The sequence below is a fragment of the Gallinula chloropus genome, assembly GCF_964237585.1.
Source record: "Gallinula chloropus genome assembly, chromosome: 12".
NCBI classification, from domain to species: domain Eukaryota; kingdom Metazoa; phylum Chordata; class Aves; order Gruiformes; family Rallidae; genus Gallinula; species Gallinula chloropus.
In genome coordinates, this window is record NC_140097.1 from 5,734,374 (window position 1) to 5,751,532 (window position 17,159).

Sequence of the window (17,159 nt, forward strand, 5' to 3'; positions counted from 1 at the left end):
GGTTTAGATGCAGGCCATCTGTGTGGGGTTGGGTTTTGGTTGGTTTTTTTCCTTCTCAGGAAGTTTAATGGTTCAAAGCAGGGGTGTTTGCTGAGGAGGTTGTATTACCATAAAGGTATTCATCTGCTTTAGAGTATTTAGATATGTGTGGGCCTGAGGTTAATTTTAAGCATATAACTCAGTATTCAGAGCTTCTGTAGCATGATGTTAACTACTGAAAACAAGCATCTGCAGACTTAAGTTTGACTGTTGGTTTGCAACTGCACAGTTTTTCTTCAACTAATGATTTTTCTTTTTCCAAAGTGGAAAATATATTATTTTTATACTTATTTTTCAAGTAAAACTTCTCCTTCTCCCCCCCCCCCCCCCCAATACGTCTACATTCTCTTCCTGCTGGTTGGATATTATATGCTCTATACTTAGTTTCCACATTTGAACTCTCAGGATCCCTTGGGATTTGGCTAAAGTAAACACACCCATTTTAGCTTGCCTGTGAGTTGGTAGTGCGTAATAACTCCCAATGACTAATGACTCAAAGATAATCCTGAGGTTGTACTGTCTAGTCTCTTGGTGAAAGTTTACTTTTCATAGGAAAAAGAAACCGTCCCAGAGATACAGGTACAAATTCTTTGAGTATATGACTGGCTTTGGCTGAATGCTTTGCATTGTGCTTGGAATGTGCCATGTTGGAGATACATTGTGTGTTTGGTTTATTTTTTTTTCTTTTAAAACAAGAACAGAACTCAGAGGTTGCCATGTTCATGTTGCTTGCGTTTGGTTTGCTACTACAAGAAACCCTGGCTAATTCCCAAGCTGAAAACCATACTGAACTCAAACACCTTCCAGAAGAGCTGTTATATAGCTACAAAGATATCAACTTGCCAGATGAGCATATCCCCTACTTTCTGCACAATAATCAGCATATTGCTGGCATCTGTAAGCAGGACTCTCACTGCCCATATAAAGTACGTTTGATTTTGTTTGGTTTTTTTGTTCCAATGTAACATTTATTCCTGGAGTTATAACAGTTAAAGATGGTGAAGAATTGGTCTCCTTGCCACTAAGTCAGTTTCATTGGGAATTGGAATTGCTGCTCTTAAAATAGTCATACAGGACTCTTCCTGGCTGATGCTGTCATAAGGTTGACCAAAAAAGGCTAGATGCATAAAGTACCATTTTGGAATGATTTTTTTTCCCCTTCTTTTTACTTGTTACAGAGCTGAAACAATGACCTGAATCTGAATGACTCCTGTGCATGTGAAAGCTGTTTGAACTAAGTGCAGTTAGTAGTCTCTAGGCCTGTGGTTTTTAGTAAGCTGTAGTACTTTTGTGAAAGTGCCAAGGCTATAGGCAAGCCAATGAAATGCTGATTTAACCTTGCCCTGTGGCTGCATATAATTCATTCACCTGAAGCAGGGACAGTGAACCTGAGGTTCAGGGCTGCGTGTGGCTTTGGAGCAATCCAAGTGTCACTCAGGCTGGATGGAGCTGGAGGTGGGAGCTGGGCTCCCCCTTCTCCAGCTTTCTCCAGCACTGCTGAAGTGGATGTTCCTAGATGTGCCTGGGGAGCAGTGGCACACTCAGCCTGGGGCTCAGAGCACTGTCCTTTGGGATCTGTCAGCGATGTTAACAATTTTGGAATCCTGCTCACTGGGTCAGCAAAAGCCGTTGTCCTGAAACAGACATATTAAGGACAAGGATAATGTTCTCAGTGTGTGTGTCCCCTCTTTGGAGCCTCTGTTGTGTGTAAGGAATCTGAGTGTTCTTGCTGAAACTCTTGTTTCAAAACAGACCAAACCAAAAGCCTTTAATGCGAGATTTATTAGCAGGAGGCAGATTGTAAACTGTCAACTAAAGTCATTTCCCCTTGTGCTGTTGTGTAATCTGATTCAGTTGTTCTGTGCTACAGAAATACTTGAAGAAACTAAGATCCTGCTGGGGTTATGAGAAATCCTGCAAATCGGATTACAGGTTCAGTTACCCAGTGTGTGATTATGTTGAAACTGGGTGGTAAGTTTCATTTTAAGTGTGTAAAATACAGTGTGTGAAAAAGAGAGCATGGTGCTTGGTTTTGTGTCAGCTCTGAAGTTAATGTTACTATGATATTTAGAGTTTAAAAGATGATTCTTTGTGGAGTGTGTATCTGTGTGTGTGTTTATAGGTAACATACGCCTTTCAGTGTGATTTTAAAAAGTTTAACTTCTTAGGGAAGAAAATAGTATTTAAAATGCTTCCTGCCACGATGTTTTCATTATTCTGATTTAGCCATGAATTCAGATTCCTAAAATAACTCTGGATTTCCTTTCTTAGCTTCAAAACCGGGGGGAAAAATATTAAAAAGCAGTTATACCCTTTTACGGAAGAACAGCTTTAAATTGCCATTGATGTCTTCACTTCCACACAGCTGATAAGTTGCTTCCTGTTTTGCATCTCAAATGCCAATCAAGTAACTGGCTGGCTCTTCTGTTTGACTTGCAGTGGAAAAAATTTTATCTGTTAAAGTTATTACTAGAACTGAGCTACAGACTCTGATTTTTTAACTTCTTTTTTTTTTTTAATTTTAATTTTTTCCTCCACTCCTTCATACCTCAGGGCAAGTGACATTGAGACAGCCCAGCAGATATTCTGGAAACAAGCTGACTTTGGTTACGTTCGAGAGAGGCTCAATGAAATGAAAACCCATTGTAAGCCTGCAGCAACAGTAGGTATTTCTGATAAATACTGTGCTTTTCACTTCTGTTCAAACATGCTTCTTGTTATTGACAAAATCCTACTTGTTCTTTTCTTAACAGGGAGACTCATCTCTGAGTTGTTCTCAGTACCTTCAGCATTGCAGAGCAACGAACCTGTACATTGATTTAAGAACCGTAAAGAGAAACCATGACAGGTCTCTGTTTTGCTTATGTTATGGTAAAAGGAAGGGTTGACAGGGAAAAAGACTCCAGAATTTAAGAAAGCTGGTGTGCTTGTAGTCGTGGGCTTAACTGCTGATCAGAGACTTGTTGCTGAAATCCTGTTGAGATCCATACCCTTGATTGCTGTCTGCTGCTGCTGTCAGCAGGGCAGGGTATTAAAAAACTAAGTGCTCAGTTTTATGGAATGATGATGGGTGATTGAAATTCTCCCTTCTGATGGAAGAGAGGAAGACTTTTATGTCTCTTCAGTCATATCCTTTCCTGATCAGGCAATGTGCAAAGTAGAATTGTTTCTGTATGAGGCACTGACAAGACCTTTCCTATGCTAGGTGCCTTTATACCAGAACCAGGAGTTGCATTTTTAGATATTGAGACAGAAGAGAGGCTGCAACCTGGATGCCCCACATCACAAATTAAACTACTACCTATTGGAACACTGTGTAAAAAAACCCCATACCAGTGATGCTGGCCTCACTCACTTTTGCTTCTGCCTGATCTTTGAAGTCAGTGTCTTGAGCACCTGACTGGAAAAGAGCTGGTTCACAACTCTGAGCCCTTCAGAATGGGTTTTGTCCTCTTCTCAGCCTATCCTGGAAGCTAACTTAGAAGGTGCAGTTTCTTTTTGTGAAACCTGTTCTTGCACCTTGACTTGTCATATGTTGTATAAAGTCTTGGGTTGCTAACTGGGTTGTGAAATCTGAGGTAAATTTCAGTGAGAAACTGCTACTAAAAACAACCAAGTCCTGTAAGTAATTATGTAGCAAAAGCTAACTGAATTACTCACTTGGGTATGTAAAAAATATTCCTAATAGCATACTGTGTGGGTTAGTGCTGTTTTCTAAACTGATGTGTAGAACTCCAAGGATACCACTATCTTTATTTGGGAATTGTGGGAAATGCTTGATTTATGCTGAAGAAAATACTCAGGTTTTAAACATATATGAAGCACCTTGCTGAACTGAGATTAACCAGCACTGGTTTATGTATGTAGTGGGGATTGCAGAGCACTTGGAGTGCTGTTGCACAAAAGCTGATAGACTGTTGGTAATTTGCATTAGATTCAAAGAAGACTTTCTGCAGAAGGGAGAAATCGGAGGTCATTGCACCCTCAATGTTCAAGCATTTCTGGCTGAAGGTCAGCGCAAGAGCCCTCTGCAGTCTTGGTAAGAATCACTGGTCAAGCCTGGTTCTAAGATCACTTACTAATTATTTCAGGGTTTTTTTTTTTCCCCTCTCATTGACACTGGCAGCTGTGTGTCGGGGATTTCTTACTGGGAAGTGCTTGCTCCTTTCAAGGGTTAGCTTGAGAGTTCCTGTAAGATACCTCTGATAATTACATCTATGCACAATGTTCTGAACTATGCTGTGTTGTGTTTGTGTCCTGCCTAGTATACCTAGCAAAATCTGAAAATACCTTGTCATTTGAAGTTCTAACCCTCAGGTGATTTCTGGATAAAGAGGCTGGTTGTGTGCCTGTCTTTGGCAATTGTGGTGGCTTGACCCTGGCTGGACACCAGGTGCCTACCAAAGCTGCTCTGTAATTCCAGATGTTTACTAAAGCCACTCTGTCACTCCCCTCCTCACTTGGACTGGGGAGGGAATAATGTCACAAAAGGCTTGTGGGCTGCAATAAGGACAGGGAGAGATCACTCACCGATTACCATAATGGCCAAAGCAGGTGTGACGTGGGGAAAGTTTAGTTTAATTTATTAATCAAATCAGAGTAGGATAATGAGAAATAAATCTAAATCTTAAAACCACCTCCTCCCACCCCTTCCTTCTTCCCATGTTTAACTTCACTCCTAATTTCTTTACCTCCTTCCCTGTGGTGGCTCAGGTGACAGTCCTGGGTGTCTGCAGGGTTGTGCAACTCCTTTTTTCACTGCACAGGTGGTTTCCCCCCCCCACCCCCCACCCCCTTCTTAACTATGTTATCACAGGGGTGCTGCACCATTGCTGATGGGCTTGGTCATGTCCAGTAATGGATCCATCTTGGAGCTGGTTGGCATTGGCTCTGTGGGACATGAGGGAACCTTTTAACAGGTTCTTGCAGCAGCCACCCCTGTAGTCCCCCCCACTACCAAACCCTTGCCACACAAAACCAATAGGGCAGTGCAGATCAAGCTGGATAGACCCACAGATCTAGGCTCTGAGGCTCTTAGTTACATCTCTACTGCCTTGATTTGTAGATCAAAGGTGTTGTTTACCCCTGAGATCAAAGGCAGTGTTTAACCTCTGGAAGCTGATAACCTGAAGAACCTTCCATTACAATTTCAAATCTCTTTCATTGTCAGACTCCATCAGTTTTCAGCAGTCCCTCTAAATCAAATGGACTGGATGAACAGTGACAGAATCTTAGATGTATGAGGTACATTTGTGTGTGTTAATAGCATTCCATGTTCTGTGTGGTGGAATCTTTGTAGGTTTGCAGAACTCCAGACATTCACTGCATTAAACTTCAGGCCCATAGAAGATGAGAAGTGTGACGTCATCATTGAAAAGCCAACGTACTTTATGAAACTAGATGCAGGTAATTGGTGTCTTGAGTTTTTTTTATACTGCAGTCAAAAGACCCCATATCCAACTTGTGCATCTACGTTATGCCTTTGTGACTGTCAAGTTCACTTGTAATATATTTTTATTGATGAAAAATAGGACTTTTAAATTCCTTTCTCCTGGAGTCCCATTGATGAACTTGAAAACTTAGATTTAAATCTTACATTTTGCCACAGGTAATAATGTTTTGCCCAGTCACTGACTCCTGACTGTGCTTTGACAGGGACTTTGTGCCAAAGACTCTTGTGTACAAAGTGTTTGATTTTGGCTGTGTTTCTGGATGATGGTTTTCACACCACAAGACATAAAAGATGGATGTGTGTGTCCTGTAGTATGTGCTCAGTAACTGAGGGTGCTATGTGTGTTGAATGTTACGGAAGAAGAAGCTGTATTCAAATACAGTGTTTAAGGGAATAAGTTTTTACAGTTGATTAAAGTACAGAGTCACAGAAGAATCACTAGGTTGGAAAAGACCTTTGAGATAAAGACCATCACACACACACCCCCCCACCAGAAAGACCAAAACACACAAAACTAAACCCCGTTTTAATCTTCAAGTTTAAAATTTAGGTGAAAAGTTACTACAGGAAGACATTAGCTATCCCATTGCAGAGAGCTGTGCTGAATTGTGCAGCACTATACCAAAACTCATGAGGGGGCAGGCCCCCAGCACCTTTAGGAAATCAGACAGTGCTCTCTTACATTGGTTTTGTTAAGTTCACCAGCCTTTTTGTTCATGTAGTATGTTTTTCAGTCCAGTGTTAATGGCAAGCTGCTGTGGGGTAAGCTGTAGTTTAGATGGGATAGTTGTCTGCTGTGTTCTACCCTGTGACATATGGCTGCCCCTCTTCCCTCACAGGCCAGGATCTTAGATGTTAAGCAAAGTTGTCACAGGTCCCTGAACAGTTAGGGTGGAAGAGTGGCTGGGCTGTCAATTTCTCCCTTTGAGCAGGGTGCTTTAGCTGTGGCTCAGGAGGTGGTTTTCCCGGATTCTTTTGTTTTAGAGGAGGTGAAAATTGCAGTTTTTAGGTGAGGGGAAAATGCAGTTTGAGTCGTACAGGAAGATCCACAGCTAATTCCTATCATGGCAGCTCTCTTTGGTCAGAAGCTTAGAAAGGGGCTGTGTGTATGTTGTTTCAAAACCAGGGTCTTCACTAGCAAGGAAACTAGACAGACTACACTATCTCCTGTTACATGGTAGGTTTTTTTATGAGCCATGGTCTTAAGGTATTAGTGCAAGAAACCAAGAGTAAAGAATAATGCTCTGAGAAAAAAACTGAGGAATTACTTGGGCTTTGGCTCATGAGCAAGTACAAGTTCTGTCTTGTAGTGCTGCAGACAGAGCTTCCCTTAACCCTAATAAAGCAGAACTAAGATCAGTGCCAAAGGCCTATTTTAATGTTTCCTTTATGTCGAACTAGCTATTGTTAAAGCAGCAGTTGCTTTCAAGTACTTCAGAAAACAGCTGCAGACTGTAACAAGAAAGATCATGGGAAACTTACCTTTTCTTCTGCTGTCTTTTGCCTGTTCTAATTTCTCTGAAATTTTTGAAAAACATGTTTTGCTTCAGATTTCTTACCTTGATTCCTTTCCCTTAAAGGTTTGTTTTCTTAGGCTATATAAGAAACTTTCAACCAGTAGCAGGGAAAACCAATAGGAAATAGAGGATACTATGAAGGAAAAAATGCATGAACCAATAAAAAAATGGAGTGAGTAACATAGTATTTTGCTGACAATTCCTTCTTTCTCAGGTGTTAACATGTACCATCACTTCTGCGATTTCGTCAATCTTTACATTACACAGCACATCAATAATTCCTTCAGTACCGACGTCAACATAGTCATGTGGGACACTGTAAGTCTGCTGTGCTTTTAACTTGTCTGTAATGGGTTGTGTTTCTGCTTTATAGGGACTCCAAAGCTTTCAGTAGCCAATCCTTAGCTTTCTTGTGGGCTTAGCTGTGTGGAACTGATAAGTTTTTTGGGTCCTGTTGATACAGGCACGCGCACAATAGTTAGGCAACAGATTTTCTACAGTAACCCACGTGCTGTTTGAACAGTAGCCCATTTGCTAGTACAGAATTACACCTTTTTTTGGTGTGACTTGTAACATGATCTGTATTTTTTATATGTGGCATTTGAACGTTTCATGCTATTTTCTGTGGGCTTTTTTTTTTCCTCTGAGATTATTGAAATAGATTTACTCAGAACTATTTTCTATATTTAAAAAGAAATGCAGTCTTGCATCTATCTAAATCAATAATTTATAGCCTGTAATAAAAAAACCCTACATTAAATCCTTGTGTGTGTGTGTATATATATCAAAACAGGGTCTAACACTTGTTGCCTTTAAATAGCCTTGCAGTTCCTTCTCTCAATCACCACAGTGACATGTAAAACAAGCTTTAAGTGAGGCTATTTCTGCTGTACTGCTGCATTGAAACCGTGGTTATGTTTGAGTAAGACTAGTTTTTCTGGCCAGTCTTTAAGTTGTGTAGGAAAGTGTTAAACAAAACAAGAAAAAACTAGGCAACTTGTAACATGCTGGATAACATCTATAGTGAGGTCCAGAAATAACAATTCTTGACTACGATGCTGTCCCACGCCTGTCTTGTTCTCATAAAACACTGGGTTTTCTTTCTGAACACTTACTGGTAGGAAGACTAACACTCAATAGAGAACTGCATATGTCCTCTGCTTTCTATTTAATGAAGAATCTCTTTGGTTACAAGAGACTTTTTTTTCTAGTTCTCTTACATTTTTGAAAGATAAAATAAATGCACCTGATAGATAAGCTCTATAGATGTTTTGCAGGGGCCTGTTAGTCCAGCTCAGTTGACTTTCTGAAAAGATCAGATGTGTCAGACAGCACCATAAATAATTTTGAAAAGCAACTCTTTTTCTTACATCACGTTATTGACTCAAATAACTTTAAAATGTACCTTTCACAGTAAGTACTGTTGCTGTGCTGTCATTTTAAATGAGTCTTAACTGCTGTCTGCTTAGGTCATTACCATGTACAACCAGATGATGGCACCAACTAACTGCTGAGCTACTGTCTGTGCTGATTGAAAGATGGACTTGAGCTTATCATTCATTCTTTCTCTTTTCTTTTCCTTGATGTAGGTTTGACTGTACTTTGGAGCTAATGTAGAATCAGTGTGCTGTTCTTATTAAACACTGATGGCTTTAGGTGTACTTTAAACAAAGCAGAAAATGAGTAGGAAGTCCACTGGGTGTTGATTTGCAGCCTGTCTCTGCAAATGCAGGAAAGCAGTGTTTGTAAAGCACCTTTAAGGAAAGCAGATAGGGTTAGAAAGTAGTACTTAGAGCTTTGAAGATCAGGTCTCCACTGCTAATCTGTAGCTCTTGTAATACAGGTGGTCAGAAAGTATCATGGATTTTAAAATTCATTAAAACTTAATGGCAGAAGGGGAAGGAAGCACCTCTTCAACTGAAGGAAATCTGGCACCCTTAAGATTTCTTTTCTGTTTCACTAGATGTCTGCTCTCTTTTGTGGTTATTTGTAGTCTCAGCCTCAAATTTCTTGTTGAGAATATTTCCATGTAGCTTTCCAAGCAGCCTGAACCAGCTCCAGAGTTGAAAGGAAGCTTTAAATGAGAATCACTACCAGGGCTACTGGGGTCATACTTAATTGCATTCAGAGGGCAAGAGATGGTGACTCTTAGCCCTCAGATGTGTAGGAAGTGTTACAAGTTTGAAGGCAAGAACCCCTGCTGTCAGGTCAATGTTGTAGGGAATAGATGGTTCTTAAAAGTTTCCATAGCACATTGCTGCAAAGGGGGAAGTTTTATACTGCCCTGGAGAGAAACTTCTTGGTAGCTTGTCAGAGTAACACAAAACATAGTTTCCTGGCAGTTTCTTTTATCAAAACAGATTGTTGCCTTCAGTTTGTGATACAAGTGACCATCCCAAAACAGAGGCAAATATGAAACAGGCTTGTTGTGACTTTTTACTTCAAACATTACTGCTGCACTTGAATTCCCAAGTTTTTTAGTCTCAGGAGTCAAGGTTCAGGCCTTCTTCCATCCCTGTGCTTCTGTTACTTCACGTTTAACTTGGGGAAAGTTGTAGGTGCTCCTTGCTCCTAACTCAATTTCTAATCTGCTGCTGAAGAACTTGTCTAGATTGCTAATTTATAGGATGGTTTTATTAAAAATTAACTACCTGACAGGTAATTTGAGTTAACTGCCATTGTAAACAGGGGGGTTGGTGTTCTGTAATGCCTATGCTGTGTTCTGTGCTAGGCTGCCTTGGGTCCTGTGGTGGGGGTGCATGTATTAACTGTATGTTAAAACTTGTAGATCCAATTTGTGAATGATGAAGAGAGTTTTTGTAAGGATTTATGTAACCATTATGTGGCTTTTTTCCCTGTCCTCCTAGAGCTCATATGGCTATGGTGACCTGTTCAGTGAGACATGGAAGGCATTTACTGACTATGAAATAATACACTTGAAAACCTTTGACTCTAAAAGGGTATGGAATTTTATATTTTGTTTTAATTCATGTCCAATAGGTAACAAATATGACAGTTTCTTGAGCCACTTGTGGATATAGGTGTTTCAGAGGAAAGCAATAATACTTTCCATGCATGTTTAATTTGTGTAATATGAGTATTCTACCTTTACAAACCTGAGACAAAGCTGTAACCTAATTCTGTGATGTGTCTATGGTTTATATAGGTGGATTTAATTTTTGTGTCTTCTGAGAGGTGATATTTCTGTATTGGTTTCACTTCTGCAGGACCCACTACTGAAATTCAGGGTTTTCAAATGTTAAAGTGTCCTGATTCCTACTGAGGTGTTTGTCTTCCCCTGTAACTGTTGGCATACCTGCTGTTTAGCCTTAAAAAAGTTTTCACTCCCACCAAAAAACGTACCCATTCAGTCAGAGCTCATTTTAGTCTCTTAAATCCCTTAAAGCCTGTATCAAAGTCTCTACTCTTTAACTGGTTTTCTTCTATTTACTTCATGTTTGTTCTGTTTCAGGGGGGATTTTTTTCTACCTCTTCCCACCCTTGCATCTTTATCATCCTAAGTGAGAGCTCGTTTGGGATCAGGATTGTCTTTGTTCTATTCATTTGCACAGTCAAGGAAGTGAGGATGTTCTTGACAGGAGCATGTAATTGCTAGCTCATTATAAGCAGTGATCCCACTGAATGAGCATGGGCTGTGCCAGCGGAAGGTAGCAGTGCAGTGTAACTTCTTGTGATCTTCCTTTGCAGGTATGCTTTAAAGAAGCAGTCTTCTCATTACTGCCTCGGATGCGCTATGGCTTGTTTTATAACACACCATTGGTGAGTCCTTTTTATCCATCCACTGTGTTAACTAGATGTGTGTGTGACAGCAGAAAATCTGAGTGATGAATCTCTCCAGTCTGAGTTATGAAATGTTGAAGATCCATGCAACTCCAAACAAAATTATCTTCCTTAAAGATTACAATTCTGAAGTTACTTGAGCTGGTTGGTAGTAACTGGCCACGCGCGATCTCCTACATCACAGCTCATGAGAGGCATGGTACTCTTTACTGGATGGGTTCTGTGGTCTTACTGGTATTTTTGCAGAGCACAGGAGCTTGTATGCTGACAGACTTTCCTTGAATCATAGAATGGTCTGGGTTGGGAGGGACCCCAAGGATCATAGAGTTCCAAACCCCCTGCCACAGGCAGGGCCACCAACCTCCAAGCCTGGATCTACACAAGATTGCCCAGGGCCCTATCCAACCTGGTCCTGAACACCTCCAGGGATGGGGCATCCACCACCTCTCTGGGCAGCCTGTTCCAGCACCTCACCACTCTCTCTGTAAAAAAACTTCCCCCTAATACCTAATTTAAACCTCCCTTGGGGGTACTGGCTCATGCACACAGGCTGTAACACTGTAGAGGCAGTTCTGCTTCTTTCTAAATGAAAGTACCTCTTGTATCGCAGTAAATAGTGACGTGTTTAGTGTGGTGCATGATCCTAGACTTTTGTTCCACAAGAATGCCAAAAGACTTATCACAAAGAGAGGTTTTCTGAGCAAAACAACTTTTTGTTTTAACAGTTGTGGTTTTCCTAATTTCAGATCTCTGGCTGTCGCAGCACAGGCCTGTTCAGAGCGTTTTCTCAGCACGTGCTGCACAGATTAAATATCACACAGGAAGGACCGAAGGTATGATAGCTGAATAGTAAAGTTGTAATGTGGAGCTGATGGCTTGTACCAGAGAAACAGCATTAACAAGCTGGACCAGTGGGGAATAAGGGCACATTGTGCTCTTTCTGTCCTTTCCTGGGATGCTAGGGACTTTGTCCAGTAAGTCAGCCTGTTCTACAAAGGCCTTCAGCAAACATTGCATGGGGTTATGAAAGTTGCCCTAATGTCTTATTTCCAGGGGATAGACTTCAGAATCTCCTCCTCCCTGTCTGCTCAAGGCCTCTGTATCCTACCTGGTTAACCAAGATAGATGGTCTCTTCTGCAGCATGCTGACAAGGTGCTGTCCTTGGGTCCAGCAGAGTGGCTCCCACAGAGCAATGCAGTGAGCTCTCTTTGACCCTCATAGGTACTGCTGAGCTCCATTCAGAGGAGGAAACAACTCTGGTCCTTCTGATCCCTGCCCAGTGCCACCTGTCTGGCCCTGGACTTCTCTGTTGTGCTCACTGGTAGTTTCTGTGAGTCATTGGGATGCTGCACTGATGGATACAGCAGTTCTGGGCTCCTTGAAGTGTTTGCTAGCGAGTAGCCTACATATTATCGCTGAGGGGCACGCATTCAAAGCACTGCACAGGCATTTAGTTATGCTTCTCCTGCTGACACTAATGGGAGTCATGCAGTTAAATCTCTTTATTTCACTTGGAACACTTACCCCTGTGAGTCCAATTAACTTAAAGAGGTAAAAGAAGGAACTGTTATAGAAGTAAAATATTTTTTTCCAAGGATCTTGTGCACAAGCCATCCTGAAAGCTGCTTTCCTTCTTTCAAGAACAGCTGTATAATGTATAATACAAAGGCTCTTTTGTATTGAATAAAATAAATCTTTCAGAAAATGTTTTATTCTTTGTTAATAGTCAGACTTTTGCAAAGTTTTTGACACTTTTAATCTATTGGAAAATACGATGTGAATTTCAAAGGGGTTACATCATCTGTGTAACATCATGGGGAAAGAACATACTTAGTTGCTCAAATAATTGCCAGAAGTAAATATGGAAGCATTTGGGGTGGGTTTTTTGCTTCACAGTTAACACACTGCTGCTGCTTTCCTTTTAGGATGGGAAAATTCGAGTCACAATCCTTGCACGCAGTACAGATTACCGGAAAATACTAAACCAGAATGAGGTGTGGTCTCTTTCAGTTCTCAAACAAATTTATCTCCAGTTAAATTTTGCCTATTGAATTGATTCCTTTTTTTTCAGGTACTGCCCAGATAGCTATCTGCTGACAAATCTTGAACAAATCTCTAAGATTAATTTCTCCTAGCCAGCCCCCCTTTTTGTACACCAAACGCTGAACCTTGCTGTCCCTTTTAAATATCCAGTGGCTATTTCAATACTGCAGATGTAATACTAAAAGTATTTCCTTTGCACAAACAGGCACTGCAGAGCTTCTTATAATCTGACAGTGAAATAATTTAATTTTATCTCCTTTATTCCTAGCATCCCCAGTGTAGAATACTAACAAAACCCCTTTGTTGTGCTTGCAGATTAAAATAAGCCATTATATCTAAGTATGTGCATTCAAAGCTTAATGAATTTTCACATTGATTCACGTTTTCAAATCATGCTACTTAGTGGATTTACTGTGTAGCTTCTCTTGTGCTAAAATGATAATAATCTAACATTTTCATACCTGTCTGCATTCTTAGCTGTTAGTGCCTGACAAAAATGAATTGGCATTATCATCCCCACCTTACATGGGGGGAAATTGAGGCTTGTTGGATGCAATAGCTCAGTGGCAGAACAGACAGAGCACAGATGCTCATGTATTCTAGACTGTCCACAGCACATACTTACACTGCTACATGTAGTTTGTTTTGTGATGACGAGCAGAGAGGGAGAACTTAATCTCATCTTTACTACACTTATGTAAAAGAAAATATTTGGCTCTTTCTGCCTCTCATGCTGGCTATGGATTGGAGACTTGGAAGAAGCCCTTATAGATTAGAAGCCAAAGCTCTAACCTGGTTTCACCTCTCATATGAGTAGGAGTCTGACCTAGAAAGGCATTTTTTAAAATCCTTCTAGCTACCAGTTTGCTGCTTTAGGTATTGGAATACCTGGTGAAAATCCAACCCCGTCTTCCTGCTATTCCTGGCACAACTCCTACCAATTTGAGTGGTTTAGGATTGGGTCCTGGAGCATGTGAAAGTCAATAGTAGCCTCTTTGTTAGAGTGCATGAGCTCTGAGTCTCCTTCCTAGGGGCTGGTCTGCCAGGAACAGTGTATGGATCTTAGGTGGGAAGGCACCACTCCTGTACATTGTGGTAACAGTATGTTCTGTCTGTCTTGTGATTCCATGGTGGGTGGGAGTGTGTAAAATGATCAGGAGTGCAGGGGAGGGATTAATTGATGGAGAACACCAAATCATTGTGTTTTAATGTTCTCCTCCTTAGCTTGTGAATGCTTTGAAAACAGTGTCGACGTTGGAAGTCAAAGTAGTAGACTACAAATACAAGTACGTAAGTTGATGGAAGAAACTAGTGTCATTTTGTGCTGCCTCTGGCTGGTGAAAGCTGTTTGCAGGCAAAGTTGAATATGCCCAATGTCTAACCCTTCCAAAATCCAAGGGCTGGTAAGGAAGGCAGGGTGTTACTGAGGGAGTGGTGGATAGAGCTAGTCAAACACTCCCATCCTGTGATGCACTACTTAAGAATGAATCTCTAGAGTTTGTAGGCTCAGGTTAAACATACTATATGATGAGCAAGTTTTGGAATCCCTTCAGTTTTTCTCCCCTCTCCCAAAACCTGCTGTGTTCCCATCACCCTTTTGGATTTGCTAATGCTCTGCAGTAACTGGGTCAAGAGGGATTTCTCTTGTATGATGTTAGTGTCTAGTAATGACCCTTAGTCTAGTAATGAGTAATATCTTATTTGGTGCACTGGTGACCCCTGAAGACACCACTTGAGATCAGCTTGTGATGCCCAAGTGTAGTAGGTATTGTGCCAGTAAGAAATGGCTTGAAGAAAAAATTCCCAAGGGATATATGCCTGTGCCAAATGGCAGCAGCTCCTATCTACTCAGCAGGAATTATATATTTCTACATTATATTAAAATCAATTTCATTCTTTTCTGTTCTTTGTTGGTTTAGGTGGGTTTTTTTTTAAAAGCAGGCAGGGTTTTTTTTGAAAGGACAAGTAAAAAAAAAATCCCAAACTTAAAAAAACTTTTAACTTGAAAAAAAAAAAAAGCATTTTTTTGGAACAGGCTCTTGTGAAGTTTTGAAACCTGTCTGCATTTCTTTTAATTCCATGCTGAGTTATTGCTGGCTGCAGCATTTGTGATTCTTGGTATTGTTCCCCGAAAAATCAATTCTCTTTTTTCAGTATTCCCTTAAGTTAATTTTGTGCTTTCTACATGTAACTAATTCTTGTTGAGATGGATAGGCATGCCAGATCACCGTTTTTGTTGTGTTTGTCTGCAGGGAACTTGAATTTTCAGAGCAATTGAGAATTACTCACAACTCTGATATATTCATTGGGATGCATGGAGCTGGACTTACCCACTTGCTCTTTCTACCAGACTGGGCTGTTGTTTTTGAACTGTAAGTGTTTCTCTCTTTCCCTCTGTTACACACACAGCCCCTAATGTCTCTTCCTATGTGTTCCTGAAGCACTCTCCCTTGCTAGTATTTGGCTATGAATGTTTGTCTTGCATCCTCATCTAGCCTTTATTTTTGGCAGTCTCCTCTGGGAATCAAAAGTGAGGAAGCTTTCATTATAAAAGATAGTGCAGCTGCATCGTACAGATTTAGCCTGTGATTTCTTAAGATGCTGTGGCATAAATAAAATGTGACCTGGTCAACAATTGTATGGGGAAAATGGCAAAAGAAAGAGAAGCCTCACTGGTCACGTTGTGTCTGGGAAGTCTGAGATCTGATGGTGTTTTGGTGATGCAAGAGAAATGATGACATGAGATGCATATTGGGGCGGTTAAAGATCCCCATGAACGTTATTTATGTGTTCCTTTCTATGCACCAGCCTGTGTGTCATTTTGATTTACCCAAATATCTCTAATAGCTTCCTTTTAAATGTATTTTGTTACAAGATAACAGTTGTAAATCAACACTACAGTTCTACAGAACAAAACAAGAGTGCAGCAGCCTCTCAGAAGAGCACCAAGTTCTCCGGCCTGTGAAATTCTCTCCAAGCCCCCACAGTGGGAAGGCTGTGAAGCTGGTGCTCGTTAGTGTCATTGTGACTCGGGCATGGTTGTCCAGTCCCCTAATAAATTCAGAAAGCCAGGTATTCCTTTACATGTCCAAGAGCTGCTGCAGCTGGACAGTGACATGTCTGACATACAGATGTGCCTCAAACTTGTCTCTTAGGCTGCATCTTAAAAACAGATGGTGGCCCTTTGTTGTTGTTCCAGCAGAGCAGAATTTGTGGATGGTTTTGGTGCCCTAAAACTGGACAACAAACACTTTGGCCTGAAGTTTTGTGGTTTTTTTTTTCCCTGTGTTTCACCCTGGTAAATTTCCACACAGTCTGTGTATGTAACTGTGATTTCTCTGCCTGCCCCTAGGTACAACTGTGAAGACGAGCGCTGTTACCTGGACTTGGCCAGGCTGAGAGGGATTCACTACATCACGTGGCGCAAGAGGAATAAAGTATTCCCTCAAGATCAGGTAATGACAGCCACTGCTCCTGGGAATGGAAATACTACATTTATTTTTGTCCTTTAGACCAAATTAACCTCCCTGTTGTGATTAAGTAAACTTTTGATACTAATGGCTGAGGCAAGAAGAGGAATCAAACCAATCAGCCATTATTCCAAGCCAACCTCAGCATTGCTGTTAGGCAGTTACTTTGCTGACTCTCTTGCCTCAGAGCAGATCAGTGGATCAGAAATAATAAATTAAAATTACAAATTAAAATTACAGGTGCTCAATTTTTTTTTCTTCTTGCTCTTTGAAAGGAAGGTGTGTGTATGTATGTGTTTGTGTATATATATATATATCTTTTTTTTCTGTCTCAAAAGGCCTTATTTCATTTTTCTAGGGGCACCACCCAACGCTGGGAGAACATCCAAAATTTACAAACTACTCCTTTGATGTGGAAGAATTTATGTACTTGGTGCTTCTGGCTGCAAATCATGTTTCACAGCATTCCAAGTGGCCATTTAGAGTAAAACACGATGAATTCTAAATTAGACTTCTGACTGAAATACTATTTTTAAATAATGTGCTGTTAAAAATATTGTAACAACATAAAGCAAAATGCTAGTGTGGAACATGTAAACCTCTACGAGGGAAGTAACCCATTGCTAACTTGTCAAACCACTTCTTAGCACCATACCTTGTCTTTGTAATCTCACTCTTTAATTCTGGGAGGTTTTGATATGTAAAAACTCTTTTTTTTCAGAACTTTGTCTGCTTTCTGCACTGTCTTTCTGCATTCTGGTGTGAAATACTTGTCTTTAGACAAAGATGTGTCCATCCATTTCATGTGAGATTTTCTGGGGCAGATACTAATTTTG

At 40.6% G+C, this 17,159-nt stretch overlaps 1 protein-coding gene across 1 annotated transcript; it reads left to right on the forward strand.

Moving 5' to 3' along the window:
* Nucleotides 1-755: 755 nt before the first annotated feature.
* Nucleotides 756-16,955, forward strand: EOGT (EGF domain specific O-linked N-acetylglucosamine transferase; the record flags this gene model as incomplete). The annotated part of the gene is made up of 15 exons (XM_084269686.1): nt 756-965; nt 1,910-2,010; nt 2,593-2,701; nt 2,793-2,887; nt 3,974-4,078; nt 5,339-5,445; nt 7,223-7,326; nt 9,876-9,968; nt 10,717-10,788; nt 11,556-11,642; nt 12,736-12,804; nt 14,078-14,139; nt 15,106-15,225; nt 16,206-16,308; nt 16,682-16,955. 15 exons carry the CDS (start codon nt 756-758, stop codon nt 16,826-16,828), a joined length of 1,584 nt encoding a protein of 527 aa, XP_084125812.1. The 3' UTR covers nt 16,829-16,955.
* Nucleotides 16,956-17,159: the final 204 nt, after the last annotated feature.